The sequence below is a fragment of the Polypterus senegalus genome, chromosome 3 (assembly GCF_016835505.1).
Source record: "Polypterus senegalus isolate Bchr_013 chromosome 3, ASM1683550v1, whole genome shotgun sequence".
Taxonomy (NCBI): domain Eukaryota; kingdom Metazoa; phylum Chordata; class Cladistia; order Polypteriformes; family Polypteridae; genus Polypterus; species Polypterus senegalus.
Window position 1 is genome coordinate 123,458,432 of NC_053156.1, and position 20,434 is coordinate 123,478,865.

Below are 20,434 nucleotides of genomic sequence, written 5' to 3' on the forward strand. Positions count from 1 at the left end.
ATTTTTAAATGTATTATTCAATTTCCTATTTTATGAGAAAAAGTGCAACACACAGCTTGATTCCTTTGCTTTTATTAATTTGTAAGGAATGAAGCTTTCTTTTAATTTAATTCTATCATACATTCATTTGTCTTATATTTAAACTTGGTGGGTCTTTTTTAGGTATTTAAGCACATTCCAGTGTTTTGTGTTTCTGCACAGAAGTGTGAATCCTTATTGGTTGGCTGAAATATATTGTCCTTTGTACAGATTATAGTGAAATTCTTACTATCGTTTCTGACTAACTTGCAACACATCACCACTTTCCAGCAACTTGATCAGCAAGTATTTCTAGTTAAATGTGGACTTAATTGTTGGGCCTTTCCCTGCAGGAGTAAAAAAAAACAAAAAGAGTAAACAGTTTGATAAAAATGGTATTTTTTTTGCCTCTATATGGTATTTTATTTTTTTTTTTTGTACTATTTATGGGTATCTAGATAAGTGTTTTAAAAGTTATACCAGTCTGTAAATGTATTAATACAATCTGGTATTACAGTGGTATAATTAAAATTTCTTACTTCAAACAATAATGAAAGGCAGTGACTTGAAATTGAAACAAAATGCCATTAGTGAAATAAATTTGTTTTTGATTTATTTAGATATACTTTAATAAATGTTTGTCACAACAAGATAAAGATGGCTGTTGTTATATTTGCAGGTGTGTTTGGCTCTCAGAGAAGGTCACATCAGCCCTAAAGAACTCTGCCATCAGTGCTTAAATTTAATTAAGAAAACCAAATTTATCAATGCCTATATAACTGTCACAGAAGAAGTTGCATTGGAACAAGCAGAAAAGGCAGAGAAGAGGTTTCTAAAAGGTAAGTCAAAGTAGAAAGAAAAATAATGTGAAAAGCATTTTTGAAATCATGATTCTTTCTTGGTTATAGAAAACATTTATTAATTTTGTAGCAGAAAAAGGTTCATGATTATAAACAGAGAATACTTATTCAGTAGTTGCAAAGATATATAGGGTTTTTAACAATTTTCTTTAAGTCCAAATTCCCCCCATCCTAGGGCATTCTGAACTTAATTAAGTAAAAACAGGTCTAATTTTTGGCAGTACATCCACTCCAGGATGGACCACTTTCCATCACAGATGAGAAAGACAATTGGAAAGAGTTTGTAATAGCCAATCTAAAGCCTAGCTACAAATGAATACCAGAACAAGAATGCTATTGAAACCAGCTCTGTTACAACAATAGCAAGAGTATGCTATTGTAAAACAATGAATTTTCATCCTTTATTTAATTGCATGAGTGAGAATTTTAAAACTGTCTAAATTCTTAATTGGAAAACAATTAAAGGTCATTACATGAGGTAATGGCAGCTGAATGGGTTGGGGTGGGGGTCCTTTGAAAGGCAATCCCTTGTAGTTTTCAGTCAGCAACATTCCTTGGTCCGGTGCACACTGTACTTTCACTGTCGAAGCAATCTTCAAAAACAACTAATCCATCATCATTACACAATGCACTTTCCGAACGCACTTCAGCATTCCTCCTAATGGTGACGTACCAAATCGGAAAACAATTCCTCAATGGGTAGGCTTAATTTAGACAGAGTGGTACAACAATTTCCAGGCCGTCCTCGGACCATAAGAACACCTGAAAACATCCAAGCTGTAAGGGCATCGATTTTGCGATCTCCTAGACATTCAGCGCGCAAACATGCTTCTGCCTTAGGCATTTCCAACATGTCTTTGATTAGGATTTTGCATGAGGACCTTAATTTGCATCTATACAAAATGATGGTAGTGCAGGAACTTGCTGAGAGAGACTAGCAAACATTCTGCAAATCGTTAATCGAGATGCCATTGTCGTGTGCACCCCTGCACAGTGAGCCTGTTAGTTAGTACTGCCATTTTGTCTAAGGCATGATTTTGTGCAGGACTTGTTGTGTACTAGCTATACATGAGCTGCTGTAACATTTCACAAAATGGGATTCACAAACGTAATGTTTGAATCTGTGTTTTTATTTTTAGTGTCAGGCCCGAGCGTTATCCAGGCAATGGTGTAGATGCATCTTCTCCTAGTCTCATAAATGCCTCTCATCAGCAGGATGAAGTGAGTTTGTCTTCAGGCAGTGAAATTGAAATGGCCAGTGAAACAGAAAGTGATTCTGGGAATCTGAAAGTGACACTCGCGTCACACGCACAATTGCAGTGTGCTGTTTATATTATTATTTGTATCATTATACTTTCTATACTTTTGACTTTGTACTTTTGGCGTTTTGCGCATTTTACAGTAGAAAGATGAGATTTAATAAAAATGTAATTTTTCAAGCCATAAACTGCAATGCTTTTTACATGTTATTTTGAGAAAAAAATGTAATGCTAAGGAGGTTAATTTCTCGGTTATTCTAAGGGAAGGAGGAGCTTTTTAGAAAGCAGATACATTTATTGATGAATGTTAAAGATACTGTAACATTTAAATTTCAGTTAGATACAACCAAACTATTTTGCTATTTTTTTTGTAAGTTAAGAATTTTCCATGCAGCTTTACTAGTTGCAGAATTACAATCCACTAAAAGACCTTTTTTTTTTTTTATTCAAAAACGGATACTTAATGCTCACTTTGCATTAATAAAGAATTTAGTTATTGATGCAACTGAATAAATTTCATCTTTTATGTACCGCTACAGCTTCTAACTTTGTTTTTGTTTTCACGTTCAAGTGAATCCAAATATTTACAGCAGCATGTGTATGAAAGTAATACACATTATTCGCCAAACAGTGCAGTGTTTTCTGTTATGTATTATTTAATTTTAACAACGGCAACTCACATTTTTACATTTTCATATGTGTACGAAACTATTGTAATCCTTGTGATACATAATGTCGGTATACTTACAGTATTTTTTTTTTTCTCATCACTAAAGTATAGAAATAGTTTTACACTATACTGAGAAAGATTGATTGTACAACTTTATCAGCACAGTGTATCTGCAGATGTAATTTTAACAAATCTCATGAAGCTGAGTATGGATGAATTTTGGCAGTGTGCCACATAACAGAAAATATACTTTGTTTATGAGTGGAATTTCAAATTGTGTGATAATTTTTGTATAGTTCTATAACCTAAATGCAGTGATTTTTTTTTTCTATGTTTTGTTGCATTACAACCTAATTATCTAAAAGTGAACAAGGTCTATTTAATAACCTGTGTCAGGCAAGCAAATAAAGGAGGATAATTGGTAAAATATATTTTATGGATTTGTGCAGTATGTCAGTCACTGTATAGCTGAATCATTATTGTCTGTTTCCTTTAGGTGAACCACTGGGGCCTCTGGATGGGATTCCAGTTGCTGTAAAAGACAATTTTTCAACTGCAGACATTGAAACAACATGTGCATCTCGAATTTTAAAAGGTATGTATATTTTTAATATACATATACTGTGGCAACTCCTAACAGGAGCAGCTGAATGAAGAAGAATACATAACAATATATATGTTGATGTGTATTTTTTTTTATTTATTTATTCATTATGTTAGCAATTTTTAATGCTGTTTAAGAAAATGAAACCATATTTTTTTGTGAATAAATACACATTTGAAACAAGTTATGTGGGAACAATCAAGACAGGTAGAAGATGCCGGGTGGGAAAAAAATACATATTTAAAAATTGTCAACAACTGGTAGGTGAACTTGAAAAAGTGTCCAAGATAAAAGAGTTCGATATACTGTAACTAATAAGTGTAAGTAATAAGAGAAAATTAATTCCACAAGCAAGTGGTCTAATTCCAATGAAAATGTATATAACAGTGACATGGGAATAAGAAATTATTCCATACCAAAGCTACTTATGCCTGGTGAAACCAGCTTTATACATTGAGATATGGGATTGTGTCCTGTGATGTATCAAGCTAAGGACTGTTGTATGAGGGATAAAGATTCCCTTTTTTGCATAGTGCCATGTGGTGAAACTGCTCCTAACAAGCAAAAAAGATGACTGACTGTCATAGATAATGGTGATCTAAACCATAAAACTTACTTAGCTCTGAGCTGTTTTTTGTTTTCCCACCATATCTGAATGTCTGTGTTATGATTTGAGGTTGCTTTTTTTTCTTTAGTTTTCCTGAGGCTTGAAAATACATCTTGGTGTTGATCTTGGGGTTTTAAAATCCGAGAAATTCAACTCTTTAGCCCAGAATATTACATAGAGCTTCCATTTTCGATTTGATTAATTTTTACCTTCTTTTCTGATGCCATTTAGGTTTAACATTAGGCACTACCTTTTTGTGGCATTTGTGTCGCCTGTTTCTTTGGGAATTCTCCCATGATGCACTGAGTCTGCACTGGTTGTGATGTCCTCAGTGTAAAGATTTCCGTATAGAGATTCATCCAAAACAGTCACGTCTATCTAAGATTGGGCTAAACCTAAAATCTCACTTTACTTGTTTTTTTGATCACTGTCTTTTGACTTTGGTTTTTTGTTTACGATTTGTTTCTGATGTTCTCTTTTTCTCACTTTTTTGTTTTGGCCCTCAATTTGCCCTGACTCTTTACCTTGTTTATTCTTCTGTGCCTCCCTACTATTTTCTGGACTTAACTGCCTTTTTTGCAGTCAGTACAGTCTCAGTCTAGTGCACATTAGGAAGAAACGATACTCTTCAGTAAAGAATCACCCAGGTTTCTGTTACTTGCTTAACGTCACTCATATCAACAATATGGCCTTGAATAAGCAAGAGATTTTTCTTAAGTGACTCGATATTAAAACGTTTTAGTTTAATACAGTAGTAAGAGTGAATCAAAGTTCTCATCTTGCAAACAAAGTTTGAAGGTTTTGAAGATCTATTCAACATTTTAAACTTTACTTCCACTAGTGTCATATCACAATGATTTCTTTGATGATTAGAACCTTTGTTATGCTTTCATTTTGAACTTGAAGCCAGCTGTTATGAACCTTGTGAAAAGACCAGAGAAGCAACCCTGTTTGAGTACTTGAAGATCATTCAACAGACTATCACTGAACTGTGCATCATCAACACATGTGATACCATCTATGAATTGTCAGCTAAAGCTTTGGACAATGACAGTGACTAATAAAAATCACACTTCTTTCACACCAACCCATAGACCCCTTATCATTGCTGACTGAGGCAGTAATGTTTTAACAGTGAGATGGTGAGAATAGTGTCTAATCAAATAAATAAAGAATTGTCTAAGGTATTCATGTTCTACAGTACAAATATTTGGGTATTACAACTGATGATCATCTCACATATTTTGACTGTGTCCTGAGTACCATTAGGAAATTTCAGACAAATTCAGATTTCAACTTCAAGTTTGTTTTTACTAATAAGCTAAATTGACTTCATTGCGTTTGTGAATTCAGCCTGTGCTTGGGTCTGATTTAGCATTTTTGGAACCAAGCTGAAACAAAGTTTAAGAACACCTTATGTTTAAAGCAGCAAGTAAAATGAGTGTGGTTTGTGGAACATCTGCCCTACATGTTTACTGTTTTGTAAATATCTTCATTAAATCAATCCCAGTTATTTAAAACAATCTGCAGCATTGATGGTTTATTTAAATAAACAGTCTGTGTCACGGTGTAAATTTTTTTAAAAATATTTTTGTTATTCATTTGTACCACACACAAACAGTTGAACTCGTAGAAACATAAGTTACCCTTGACTGTAATTTCAATGAAATGGTTCAGATCTTTTTCAGCAATGGGTTCTGCTTCACCTTTCAAACTAATGGCAACAACATGAACATCTTCAGCTTTAGACTAGTTTTAATAACTTAATTGAAATTGTATATTTATATAAGGAAGCTGTATATGGACCCAAGTTACATATTAGTGTATTTAAAGGTAGCACCTTACAGTCTGTCTGACTTCAGGTTGGCATTACTTTTGACGCATCAAAAATATTGTAACTAGTTAACAGAAGAAAACTGAATTATGTGTTTTCATCAAAACTTTATACAGCATGTTTGCCTGTGTAAGAATATTTTTAGAAACAAATTATAAATCTTTAAAAGACTGAAACCAACCACCACAGTTAAGGTAGCTAGTACTAGTTCAGTTTGTAGTGTAAAACCAGTCGGGTAATAATTTTACACTCGTAATTAAATCACGTTCAGTGTTCAATTGAAGATGACCAATTATTTTGACAGTTTATTATAATTTTGTTTTTGTTCTTTTATTTTTTACCTTATACAATTTCTTGTATTAGGAATTTGTTCGTTTTCGCATACCCCTTGGGGTCAGCGCGCAGGGTCAGCCATTGTACAGCGCCCCTGGAGCAATTACAGGTTAAGGGTCTTGTGCTGAAAGAAACATGACAACCTAGCCAACACTAGACAAATAAGACAAAACGCATTTAAATCTGAGCTAGGAAGTTTTTAATCTGTTTTTCCTTTTTTTTTAATTTTATTTAATTAAATACACTGTAATATCTCATTATCCAGTTCCCATTCCTTAAAACAAGTCAGAAAACAAAAAATTGGATATCAAAAAGATTTGCCATTGTATTTAAAAGCCCGTCAGAAAATCCCTAAGCAGTTTCCCAAACTATTCCTGATATGTTTGTAAACACATACTGTATATAACCATGAACCTTTGATTTCTCCATGGTGTAAAGGAGCGTTCTCAATAAGTATGTAATGAAGAAATGTTTATGTGCATTACATTGTATACAGAATACTGGACCTTAACTGCACTCGTGTGGAGGGTAGACTCCTCTACCTACATAACAAGAATGGTGGACTTGTCTCGCAACAAAATGTAGTTATGAAATTTATGTTGAAAAAGATCTTTAACTACTTTTTCAATAGCTTTTAATAATATAAAATGAGATCTGTATAATTGGTATCTGTGTTATGGTTGATTAAGCACATTTTTGTTTATTCGAGCAAAGGTTAAATGCTTATTAAGAAAGCAGTGTTTCTTTATTTCTTCTCTTTCAGGATATATCCCACCATTCAACGCAACAGTAGTTAATAAATTACTAAATCAAGGAGCAGTGCTAATGGGTAAAACAAATATGGATGAGTTTGCCATGGGGTAAACAATTTTTTTTTTCTACTGTCTTGTTTTGAGATCCGTCCTTGTTTGTTTTTTTTTATATCCATTTTAGAGTCATGAGGTGGGTAGAACATTGGAAGCATATGCCATATGTTACTTCAACACAGGGCATATTCATAACAAGTCAATTTGGAGTGGCCAATTAATTTTGAATACATACTTTTATGGGGTATATTGATAACTTTTTCATTACATTTTTTATTTAAGTAATGTGTAAGAATGCATTTAAAATAATGGCTTGTGGTTACATAAAAGGTTTGTGTGTGTGTGTGTGTGTGTGTGTGTGTGTGTGTGTGTGTGTGTGTGTGTGTGTGTGTGTGTATACACTAGCCACTGTACCTGTCAAAGACAATAGAATAATAATTTAAAAATATTGGCTAAGTATACTTTCAGCTCCTTTCCTCTGTATTTGTGTGTTTCACCAATACTCCTTTTCTCAGGCATGTTCCCCATAAAGCCTGTTTCTCATACTCATTATTTTCAAAGCAGTTTTCTCCACTCCTGTCCGGTTTTATACTTTGCGTCTCTGAAGGTGGCCTTTTCAGTGTGCACCTTTACTAATTCTCCGGCATCCTACACTTTCTCTTTGTTTGTGTCATCCAACCCAAACTGATTGAAAACACCAAAGGCCAATTGCACAGATCTTACTTAGTGTTTTATTATATTTGTGTGTGTTATATATGTAAATGTGTTATAGATGTTCCTGTATAGGGGTGGTGCAGTGGGTAGCACTGCTGCCTCAAATTTAGGAGACCTGGGTTCGCTTCCCGGGTCCTCCGTGCATGGAGTTTGCATGTTCTCCCCGTGTCTGCGTGGGTTTCCTCCGGGTGCTCCGGTTTCCTCCCACGGTCCAAAGACCTGCAGGTTAGGTGCATTGGCGATACTAAATTGTCCCTGGTGTGAGTGAGTGAGTGCGTGCCCACGTGCCCGCGTGCCCTGTGGTGGGATGGCACCCTGTCCGGGATTTGTTTCCTGCCTTGTGCCCTGTGTTGGCTGGGATTGGCTCCAGCAGACCCCGGTGACCCTGTAGTTAGGATATAGCTGGTTGGATAATGGATGGATGGATGTTCCTGTATACGTGTTGCGAGTGTTTTAGTTGTTTGTTCCATGTATACTGCTGGGAATGATGTAAACTGGGTTTCTTGTGTCTCAGGTTGAATTTTTGCTTTTGCCATTGAAAAAGACAGTCTGTAAAGTGTTTGCCAGTTTATGCGTTGTCTTGATCCCAGATCTGGACAGGACACCTGCTGTATTTTCTGGCACGCCACAATGATATGGGGGCTGTGGTAAGTGCAGTGAGGGACCAAGTTGAAGTTGACCATTAGCTGAGTTCTGGGGCATCTCCTAAATAAACCAGCATGCTTACCTTTTTCAATGGAAATGTCAAGGAAATGGATGTGTCCATTCTTTTCTTTTCCATCATGAATAGGATTGCGGGGATCTGCCATTATTAATTACTTTTGACCCTCATAAGTAGCTGCAATGAAGTAGTTTCTTATTTTTTTTCATGAAATGTTTAAATAAATTATTTGAAAATATACGTGTAGTGTACTGAATATTGTTTGCCTGATTTTTGTTTGTTTGTATAAAATGTATTTATTTTGAGAGGGAGAGGCATTCATGAGATTATTTAAATTGCATTGTTGGTTCATATGATGTCACTGACTGAACAGTTTCTTTAATGAAAATATTGCTAGTATATTTTGCCACAAGGAAGTAAACTGAACAAAGATTAGAGTTTATAGGGAAATGTAAATTAAAGGATGTAATTTTTAGATGCGTTAGTGCAATGTGGAAGAAACTGTACCAGTCACCCCTTCAAGATGTCCTGTTCTCCTTTTTATGTTGATGAAAATAAGTACAGGCAGTAGGAAGCTTCAGTCAATCTCAATCAATCAGTTTTCTAAGTCTTGCAAGAGGTAACACTCATTAAAATACAAATCAGTAAAACAATAAAGGAAAGTGTTACAAAGGTACATGTGCTGCATCCTTTTATACATTCCAAAATCAGATTTCAGCTCCCACTCATTACATAATCTTTAATGCCATTGGTTACACCCTGTTGCTAATAGGTCATGGCAGAACAGAGATACCTTAAAAGGTTTCTATCAACCTGTTCCACTTCGTCTGATGGCTGTCTGTCAGTTTCAGTAGTCTAGAAGTTCATGACCTTAAGGTGCTAAAGTATGTAGGCCTCATAAAACTTTATGCCCTCACAGTTTCAAGCTTATCCTGCACAGTGCAGTCAACCACAAGTTCCCTCTTTCACTCTTATGACTTGTCAGTCACAGACAAGCCAAGCAGCAAGTACGCACTAGAAGGAAAGCACCTTTAACTTTTATTTGTTTAAGCCGTGGTATTACTGCAACAATGAATAATAGAACACACACTTAACTGTCCATTTCTTACTTAGTTCAATCTCCTTTGTAATAGCAAACCAAATTGTGCCTCAGCTCTTAAGCATAAGGTCGGAAGAGTAGAGACTTGGCATAAACCCAGTATACAAAATGTAGCCCCTTTGTTCTTGTCTTGTCAGCACACCTACATTACATGCCATGTGCAAACGGAACTGGTGGTCCAAATTCAACTTCTACAGCAGCTTCAAAAAGGAGAAGGTTTTACAGATTGTCTGTTTCTCACTGAATTTCTGTATCATGAAATGTGTAACTTGCTTATTTTTCTGTAGGTCAGGCAGCACTGATGGAATTTTTGGTCCTGTAAGAAATCCTTGGGGATACTCTAGACAGTACAAGGAAAAGCTAATTACAACAGGTCAATGCAAAGAAGAACCTGATTGGGTGATAACAGGTGGCAGCTCTGGGGGCAGTGCAGCAGCAGTTGCTGCTTTAACATGTTTTGCGTATGTAAACAGATTTTTTTCCTAATACAATATGTGGTATCTCTAATAGTAATTATATTTTTAAGTTGTTAAATGTCTTCTTAAATATTCTTTTTATCATTTTTATTTGAAGAAAATAACATTCTATACAATCAAGCCTAACTTACACAATGATGAAGATAACATTATACAATCAAGTCAAACATAACAAAACAGGATTCCGCCCCACTCGAAAGCATGAATTAATTAAATTTTTATGATTCTATAAAACATTTCATTTTAGTTACTGTATTTCTGAAGAAATCAACTACAATGTGTAGTTCTTTTAAATATATTTTTATTCTTTCTTTGTCCTGTCTATGCTACTGCAAGTTTAAAAAGCACACTAAATTTTCACTCTTCCCTATTTATGTGGTGTCACATATGAATAAAAATACATTAAGCTGCTAATATTGTTTTTTTTTTTTAATGGAATCTAATGTATTCCTGAGTAGACTGTTTGTTTCTTTTGTCCAATTTGGTATTTTATTTTAACCTGAATAGAGCTTGAAAAGCATTTACTCTTTGTTTTAACATAACATTCTGAAATTTGTAGTGAGATATGAACATTTTTAATTTGATAGTTTCTTTTAAGTTGGATTTTTTTTCCTTTTCTTTTGAGTGCTCTTGGCTCTGATACTGGAGGTTCAACAAGAAACCCTGCTGCACATTGTGGAGTTGTAGGCCTGAAGCCCACTTATGGTCTAGTTTCTCGACATGGCCTCATTCCTCTTGTGAATTCAATGGATGTGCCTGGAATTCTTACCCGAAGTGTTGATGATGCTGCTACTGTACTTGGTACATTCATTTTTCTATGAACTTTATATTTCATTGATTTAGTCAAATTTGATTTATGTTTGAGTAAGTTATACTGGAATTGATTTGCTTGATTTTTCTAGAAATTTGTGTATATTTTGTGCAGTTATCCTGAAATACTGGCATAGTTTTCTTAGTGTAATCATAGCTTTTTTTTTTTCTAATCTGAAATTCTTTATGCTTTGATATCATTTGTATTTTTGCAAACGCTGTAGTGGTTTCAAATCCAGGAACCAAACATTTTCTCTGTATATTTTCCATGCCTTTATGGACCTGCATCCAAGTGCTCCTGTTTTCCTTCTGTATCCCCAAAGATGTATATGTTATAGTAAATGGTAACACTCAACTTTCTTAAAGTGAATGAGTGTGGGTATGTGTACAAGTGTTGCCTTATCCATGGTTGTTTTACATCTTATACTTGGCTCTGCTCCCCTAACCTTAAATTAAACATGTGTTTCTTTGTATGCAAAGTAGGTGTACACATAGTAAACAGACTTCATTTTCATAGCATATGCTTTTTACACCTATTTGTACAGATTCTGTAAAGGAGTTTCCTTAAAGCTGAACTGTAAAACAAATCAGTTTGCTTCTTATACTTCTAAAAATTAGTATTGTGCATTTTTGGAATTATCACCTTCTTCACTTTCATTTTTATTATACATTAAAAGATGTGCGTATTAACAAAATGACATTCTGCATTTTGACTGTGTTCCACAGGAACTGGGCCATGCAGAAAATTACTGATACATGAAAAATAAATATGTAAAGTATTTTTTAATTTAAACTTTTAAAATACTTTTCCTCTAAATGGATATACGTTGTGTAATAGTAAGATGTATAACATAAAAATATATTTAATAAATTGCATGAAATTCGTACCAGAATAGTAGCAGGTGGCTGTTTGATGGGGATTGTAAAATTAAAGTCCCGCACAGTTGTCCCTTTCATTTCACATGTAGTGTTTCACAGGCACATTTTGAAATACAGTAGATAGCAGTTCTTATTTATATAGCAACCAGAAGATTCCTTGGTTTTTAAATATTTCAGACACATGGTAAAAATTTTAAAAAGAAATATATGGCTACTTGCCAGCAATCACTTATAAAAGAGGACAGCACAGTTGGGCAGACAGTGCATTCTGTTGGTACAATTTTGTGCAATGGTACAAGTTTAGCAATGACAGACCGCTACAAAGGTTTATTGTAGTCTACAACTAGAGGACTTCGCCCCCTGCCAGCGGCCGCTTCTCCAAAACCCATCTTAAATGGCGATACAATGGGAAACAATTACAATTTTTTTTTTTTTTTTCTAAAATGGTGATACAATGGGGGAAAAAAAATATGTTCTTTTGTTTAACTCTTCTTTGTTTGAGCAGCTGCTGGCGTGCTGCTGCTGCTCTCACGTGTGATCTGCAATTCGCTCACCTACACTTGCATCCACCCCCAAACGCCAGCAGTAGGGCTGAGTGCATCCCAAGGAGATGCGGCAGCTCCTCCAAAGCCCCTCTTAAACGGTGATACATTGGGGAAACAAGTAACAGGTGTTTTTTTTTTTTTTTTTTTCTTTCACCTTCTCTTTGCTCTAGAAGCTGTTGGCTTGCTGCTGAAGCATGCCCTGTGATCTGCATTTCGTGCAGAGCTTTTAACATTTAAAAGCCTGTACAGCACCTGAATATTCAATCTCTTTTTCACTGTTCCTTTATTTCCACGAGTAATATTTTCAGTTTGTTTGCGCTAATGCAATCTTTACTCTCATTTTTTGAGACTTTCGAATTTTTCTACTTCCATTATCTCTGACCTGCTATGCATGTGTATCACGGGACTTGCATCTGAAGGTCGTAAGTAATATGTGACCGTCTTGTGGGAAGTGAAAGTGTCTCAGTCTTTCTGTCTCTCTTCAAAAGATCATGTCTCGTCCCCGGGAAAAAGTCTCATCTCATTGCAATTTTTATTTATTTATTTATTTTTTTTAAATAGAGAGATGTATTTCTGATTTGGCTTATTGCAAGAAAAGGCCAGAAGAAACCAGAGCCTGTCCTATAAACACTGGGTTTAATGCAAGAACCAAGTAGCATCAGTCTGTCGCTAACTTATTTTATATTTTAGTGCTTTGTGATAATGATAATCTGTTGCATTGTACATACTACTGTTAATTATTTACTGTCATACCGAATTCTTTGCCTCTTCTTAGCCATTAAAATATATAAAATAAACTTATTTTAATCAGTACCAAGTTGTTTTGATAGCACATGAAGCATAACCCCAGTGATGATAAAGGCACTTTTCCCTTTTGATTTCTTCCTGTCTATACATTATAATATTTTCATAATAAGTTTTCTGCTTCTGATTCAAAAGCGCAATTTTTCTCGCTTGTTCAGTGAATCTTTGTTTATCTTATTTAAAAACTATTGATTTACTTGCAAAAGAGTTGTATAGTACAGTCTTGCTTCTCCAGCATAAACGGGCCGGCAGAACATCGGATAAGCGAAAATGTCATATAAATGGGAGGTGTTAAAAAAAGCCTATTAAACATCAAACTATGTTATAATTTTACACATTACAAACCTAATACACTGGAACCTCGGTTCATGAACGTCTCTGAACACGTTCAAATCGGGTTATGACCAAAAAGTTTGCCAAACTTTTGCATCTGTTCACAACCACACACTAGGTATACGAGCGAGCCAGTTTCTCTTTCGGTTTGTGCGCGCCGTTAATTTCCGCACGTGTTCAGTCACTCCCTGTGCAGCAAGAGAGAAAGAGCGCGAGAGAGACACAGGCGCACGCACGCATTCCATTTGCCCAGTAATGTGCCTCATAGGCAGCAAGGACTCCTTTAAAAATGGCTAAAGAGCAAATCTCTTATTTTTTTTTTAAATGCACAATGCAATATAGAAAGTAGTGTTGTCTTATTAGATTAATTTACATCATTGCCTGTTTTAGGTGTACTTCATGGTCATGATCCTAAGGACTCCACAACAGTACATCATTCCTTTGAATCTTTCAGCTTGCCAGATGAAGTCGATGTCAAAAATATATCTATTGGCATTCCTAAGGTAACCTCTTTATTGAGTTATCATTACCGCTTCTTCTGTTTGTTTAATTCAATTTGTCTAATTCAGATGAAAAAAATAAAAACAATGTAATAGTGATGCAGTTGCAAACAAATGAAATAATGGAAACAAGTACTGTATAAAAGTACTAGGCACTTTTTTTTTTTGTTTTCTGCAGTAGTGTCACAGTATAAAAAAAAAACAGTAAATTTCCAAAAAAATGAACTGTTAACAAAGAATTTGCTTGTAATTTCTTTAAAGAAAGTGACATTTTAAGTATTAGACTTGTTTGCAGAAAAAAACATGAATATTCTATAGCTATTTAGCTCAGCGTTGGATTAAATAAACATAACAAACGGAGGCACTGGCAATATGAGTTAATTGAACCAAATTGATTTAACTGAATCGGAAACTGATGTATTCTAACTGGGCAAAGGAACAATCAGACTAAAAGATAAGGCTGTGGCAGCTGTGATAGTGTAACTTTCAAATTTTAAATTTTTGCATCATGTCATGTGTGAGCACAGTAATAAGACACACGATGATCACCCAAGGAAACGATCAAGATTGAGGGCCAGAAGAATATGAGTGCCTTTAAAATCCTCAACATTCAAGAGGCTTCTTGTTAGAAATGGTTTTCATGGAAGACCCGTTACCAGTAACACAATTTTCCATAGTGGAAACAAAGTCAAGAGGCACCATGTGCACAGAAACACAAGAACTGGGGTGCTGAGAAATGACAACCAGTGGTCTAAATTTGAAATTGTTGGCTGAAACAGGGGGGAGCTTGTTTGTTGGAGAGCGCTACCTGGATGTGTGTCTGAAGCCAACAGTAAAACACTGTAGAGATTCCCCACAGGTTTGAGGCTACATTTCTGTGAGTGGAGTTCCTGATCTAGTCAGAATGGAATCCTCTGTGCTGAGAAGTACAAGCATACATCCATCATGTAACACCATTGGGAAGGCAACTGCTTGGTCCAAATGACATCAGGACAATGACACCAGTCACATAAACAAGGTCATAAAGAACTATTTTCAGCCAGAAGAAGAATAAGAGGGTATGCATTGGATTGTATGGCTTTGACAGAGCCCTGATCTCAAAATATCATCACCAATGTCTTGGATTACCTGGAGAGGAATCAAGTAAGTGAGATAACCAAAGTCTACATAAGAACTGGGGTTTGTTCTCCAGAATGCTTGAAACAAACTACCAATAGGTTCTTCTAAAACTGCATGACTGTTTAACATAGAGAATCGATGTTTTAATGACAGTGTTAATTCCATATATTGATTTTAATTTGTACTGTTTATTACGTTTTTTATAAAAAAATTTTCATCTTCAGAAACATCTTTGCCTTAGCATTTGTTGTACATGTTCCTAAGAATTTTCAACCATGTTGTATACATTATTAAAATACTGACTTTCAATCTAAATGTGAATTCATATACAGTATACTTAAACTGCATGTTCATATTAATCTGGAACACATGATTACTTTAGTTATTTAAGCAGTTTTTCCATACTTCTTGCCTTCATTTGTTCATTATTTCATGCTGTATCAATGGAAAACAAAATGTACATTATTTAAATCTGACAAGATTTGCATAAATTTACATTGCAAAAATTGTAGTTTTTTTTTAAATGTGTAATAAAAAGGAATATACATTTTAGGAATACCATGCTCCTGGCTTGTCAGCAGAAGTACTATCCCAGTGGATGAAAGCTGCAGATACCCTTGAAAGGGCAGGGGCCCGAGTTGTTGAAGTCTCACTTCCTCACACTCCACATTCCATTGTGTGTTACCATGTACTCTGTACTGCAGAAGTGGCTTCTAATATGGCCAGGTTTGATGGAATAGAATATGGTACTTAATTCCTTTTATTGTCTTATATGCTAAAGTACCAGCATTGCTGTGGTATTGTCTTTCCAACATGTTTTCTAGTTTCCTCCCTTTTAAATGATATCCTTAATGCATGGTTGAGACTGTTAAATTACATTATGTGCAGATGGTTTTTGTGTATAACATGTAGGCTTTGTGTCTCTTTTGTTGCAAGTGCTTCCATTGTTCAACCCAAAGCAGATCATTCTAAATACAATTATTTTTACTTACTAGAACAAAGAAGGCTTTTTGTTACTTAGGAGTATCAAAACTAGTGTAGAACTTAGTATATTTCTTGAAGCATCTGATTATATACAGCAAAATGCCAAAATGAGTCTTCTTTTTCATTACCTCCTGTCCATTACTTGAAATAACTTATTTGCATGCTTTATGTTATGCTTGTGGTAGGGCCAACAGGTAACGTATGTGAGCATGGACCACACTGGATGACGTTTCTTACAAGTACGTGTGCGGAATGGCTTTGATACTGTTATGAAAACATACTTTGTTAGAATGTTAAGGCAGCATAAGCGATAATATCGGCTAATCGTGGCACTGACGCCGGTACCCTGATATTCGCACCTTGTTTTAGATATCCCCTGTTGGATGAATATAACGGTTAGTATAGGGGTTCTCAGACTTGGTCCTGGGGACCCCCTGCGGCTGCAGGATTTGTTCCAACCAGATTCCTAATCAGTGACAACACCTGATAACACTGATCTCATTTAATTAGCTGGTATTTTTTCCTATTATTCTACATTCATAAAAGCACAGCAGCATGATTTTTACATTTGTAAGACATTTAGAAATATTTGTGCTTTTGCTGTAGATTTAAATGCTTAACTTCGTTTTGTTAATTTCATTATATTTTGCCCTTTCTCTGTGCAGTTTTTTTCCCTTTATTGTATTGTATTAATGACAATTAAAAATGAGCAGAGCAGACACCCAGGCAAACAACACTGAAGAATCAAAGGTTGCAAGTACTTTAGCATCAGACCCACTAATTGGTAAATAATGGATTAATTAAACAAGTAGAACAAGTATTATCAAAAAGAAAAACAAATCCATTCTTCCCATATAACTGCTTAGTACATTTTAATCTTTTTTTTTTTAAACCATAGTTTTCTAATTTCTGAATTAGTCCCAAAACACAGAACTTGGGAAGTATTAATTCATTTAATTCAGGAGTCCAATTAAAAACAGAAGCTGGTTGGAATAAAAACCTGCAGCCTCCATGGGTCCCCAGGACCGAGTTTGGGAAACACTGGGTTAGTAGATGGTTTGCCAAAGAACCCACGGTACAGTTGTAGATTTGTCCCAGTTCATCCATTGTGAACTGTGATTAATGTCTCCTCCTGAATAGTAGCAGCTGCTTGATAAGTTGTAAAAATTTCTTGTGGGGATCACAGGAGGCGGATATATATATATAAAATATATTCCACAACCCAAAAACTATTCATATAAAAATGATTAATACAAAATATAAAGTAAAATACATAATACAAATTAACCTGCACTTTACCTTTAAAAAGAATCATGGCTGGTGTGAGTTTCTAAACTCATGTGGGATTCCACCCAACGGGACAACATGCGGAAGAGTGTCCCAAAGCAATCGCAGTCTCCCAGCTGTAGCAGTTCACGTATAAGCGCATCCAAAAAGATTGCAGACATGCTATAAGCGCCTGTCGTCAATGGGTCATACAAGGAACATTATAAAGATCCCTATACAATAAATAACAGCGCTGTTGCTGTTTCAAGCTGAATAAAACTGGTGTTAAAGTAATGAGACTCGGCTTCATGTTTTGGGGAGCAAGATGGGGACTCGCACTTCACAGCGCACACACACACAGTCACAATGCTGTAGTAAACAGTATACGCTCGTACGGATGTTGACTATATGAGTGAGGCACACAGACTCAGACGGAGAATAGGAGATGATTGCCAGAGAGAGAGAGGGGGACGGGTGAGTGAGATAAGGAAAGAGAGAGAGAGCGCTGAGCGAGCGAGATAAGGAGAGAGAGAGAAGAACCATCAGCTCAGTTGTGATCACATGACACTCAGCAGACAGTGTATCCATACTACTCTTACTGCAAGACATCACTCGTTTATCACATCAAAATTAATTAAAAATTTTTGCTCGTCTTGCAAAACACTCGTAAACCAAGTTACTTGTAAACCGAGATCTGTCTGTCTGTCTGTCTGTCTGTCTGTCTGTCTGTGTATTTGCCCCTTCCTGATTTCTTATTCTTTTGCATGTTTGTCACACAAAATGTTTCTGATCATCAGACACATTTAACCATTAGTCAAATATAACACAAGTAAACACAAAATGCAGTTTTTAAATGATGGTTTTATTATTTAGGGAGAAAAAATCCAAACCTACATGGCCCTGTGTGAAAAAGTAATTGCCCCTTGTTAAAAAATAACCTAACTGTGGTGTATCACACCTGAGTTCAATTTCCGTAGCCACCCCAAGCCTGATTACTGCCACACCTGTTTCAATCAAGAAATCACTTAAATAGGAGTTGCCTGACACAGAGAAGTAGACCAAAAGCACCTCAAAAGCTAGACATCATGCCAAGATCCAAAGAAATTCAGGAACAAATGAGAACAGAAGTAATTGAGATCTATCAGTCTGGTAAAGGTTATAAAGCCATTTCTAAAGCTTTGGGACTCCAGCGAACCACAGTGAGAGCCATTATCCACAAATGGCAAAAACATGGAACAGTGGTGAACCTTCCCAGGAGTGGCCGGCCGACCAAAATTACCCCAAGAGCGCAGAGATGACTCATCCGAGAAGTCACAAAGACCCCAGGACAACGTCTAAAGAACTGCAGGCCTCACTTGCCTCAATTAAGGTCAGTGTTCACGACTCCACCATAAGAAAGAGACTGGGCAAAACGGCCTGCATGGCAGATTTCCAAGACACAAACCACTGTTAAGCAAAAGAACATTAGGGCTCGTCTCAATTTTGCTAAGAAACATCTCAATGATTGCCAAGACTTTTGGGAAAATACCTTGTGGACTAATGAGACAAAAGTTGAACTTTTGGAAGGCAAATGTCCGTTACATCTGGCGTAAAAGGAGCACAGCATTTCAGAAAAGAACATCATACCAGCAGTAAAATATGGTGGTGGTAGTGTGATGGTCTGGGGTTGTTTTGCTGCTTCAAGACCTGGAAGGCTTGCTGTGATAGATGGAACCATGAATTCTACCGTCTACCAAAAATCCTGAAGGAGAATGTCCGCCATCTGTTCGTCAACTCAAGCTGAAGCGATATTGGGTGCTGCAACAGGACAATGACCCAAAACACACCAGCAAATCCACCTCTGAATGGCTGAAAAAAAACCAAAACGAAATTAAGTCAAAGTCCTGACCTGAATCCAATTGAGATGCTATGGCATGACCTTAAAAAGGCGGTTCATGCTAGAAAACCCTCACATAAAGCTGAATTACAATTCTGCAAAGATGATTGGGCCAAAATTCCTCCAGAGCGCTGTAAAAGACTCATTGCAAGTTATCGCAAACGCTTGATTGCAGTTATTGCTGCTAAGGGTGGGCCAACCAGTTATTGGGTTCAGGGGCAATTACTTTTCACACAGGGCCATGTAGGTTTGGATTTTTTCTCCCTAAATAATAAAACCATCATTTAAAAACTGCATGTTGTGTTTACTTGTGTTATATTTGACTAATGGTTAAATGTGTTTGATGATCAGAAACATTTTGTGTGACAAACATGCAAAAGAATAAGAAATCAGGAAGGGGGCAAATAGTTTTTCACACCACTGTGTATATATTGTGAACACTGGCCCGAACACAGACAGACGGACATCTTTGTTTCACCCAACACAACGTTTATTTACAAACAAAAGTCACGTGCACAAAACCCAAGTGCCTCTTGCACCGATTCCCCACAGTCCAGGCCTTACAGTCTCTGTGCCTTTTCTTTGACTGCCTCCTGTCCTCTCTCCAGCTCTGTCCACTTCCACCCGACATCCACCGCTGACTGGAGGGAGGTGGCCCCTTTTATAGGAACCCGGATGGGCTCCAGCTGCTTCCCGGCAATCTCCGCGAACACACCCCGTGTGGCGGAAGTGCCGGCTGCGCACCCGGAAGCTGTCCGGGTGTCCCCTGTCTTCTTCCCTGGTGTGGCGGAATTGCGGGCTCCGGGATAACCAGGCACTGGGGCCGCCGCCTGGCGGTGGCCACGGGTCCCTACAGGGCTGGGCTTCCAAGCCCTCTACCCGAGGCCCCCAACACAACCAGGACGGACGCCCCCTCGCGGTCTGGAGTCTGCACAAGCCCTCCTCTGGTTCTTCCGTGCGTCCCGGCCAGAGGGTTGTTAATCAGTTTCAGCTGCTGTGGTCTTAATGAAATTAACAACAGATGCACTAGAGGGGCAACAATGAGATGACCCCAAAACAGGAATGGTTTAACAGGTGGAGGCCACTGACATTTTTCCCTCCTCATCTTTTCTGACTGTTTCTTCACTAGTTTTGCATTTGGCTACAGTCAGTGTCACTACTGGTAGCATGAGGCTATACCTGGACCTTACAGAGGTTGCACAGGTAGTCCAACTTCTCCGATGGCACATCAATACGTGTCATTGCCAGAAGGTTTGCTGTGTCTCCCTGCACAGTCTCAAGGGCATGGAGGAGATTCTAGGAGACAAGCAGTTAGTCTAGGAGAGCTGGAGAGGGCCATAGAAGGTCCATAACCCATCAGCAGGACCAGTATCTGCT

The 20,434-nt window shown here is 36.8% G+C and overlaps 1 protein-coding gene across 1 annotated transcript in view; it reads left to right on the forward strand.

Annotated features, from left to right (window-relative positions):
- The window catches only part of qrsl1 (glutaminyl-tRNA amidotransferase subunit QRSL1), a 44,575-nt gene that overhangs the window by 9,152 nt on the left and 14,989 nt on the right, over positions 1-20,434 (forward strand). Inside the window, exons 2-8 of the mRNA XM_039747877.1 lie at positions 698-857; positions 3,304-3,402; positions 6,949-7,045; positions 9,753-9,926; positions 10,567-10,742; positions 13,703-13,815; positions 15,485-15,677. Of these exons, the coding sequence (XP_039603811.1) occupies positions 698-857; positions 3,304-3,402; positions 6,949-7,045; positions 9,753-9,926; positions 10,567-10,742; positions 13,703-13,815; positions 15,485-15,677 (1,012 nt within the window). The remainder of the gene's footprint in view (positions 1-697; positions 858-3,303; positions 3,403-6,948; positions 7,046-9,752; positions 9,927-10,566; positions 10,743-13,702; positions 13,816-15,484; positions 15,678-20,434) is intronic.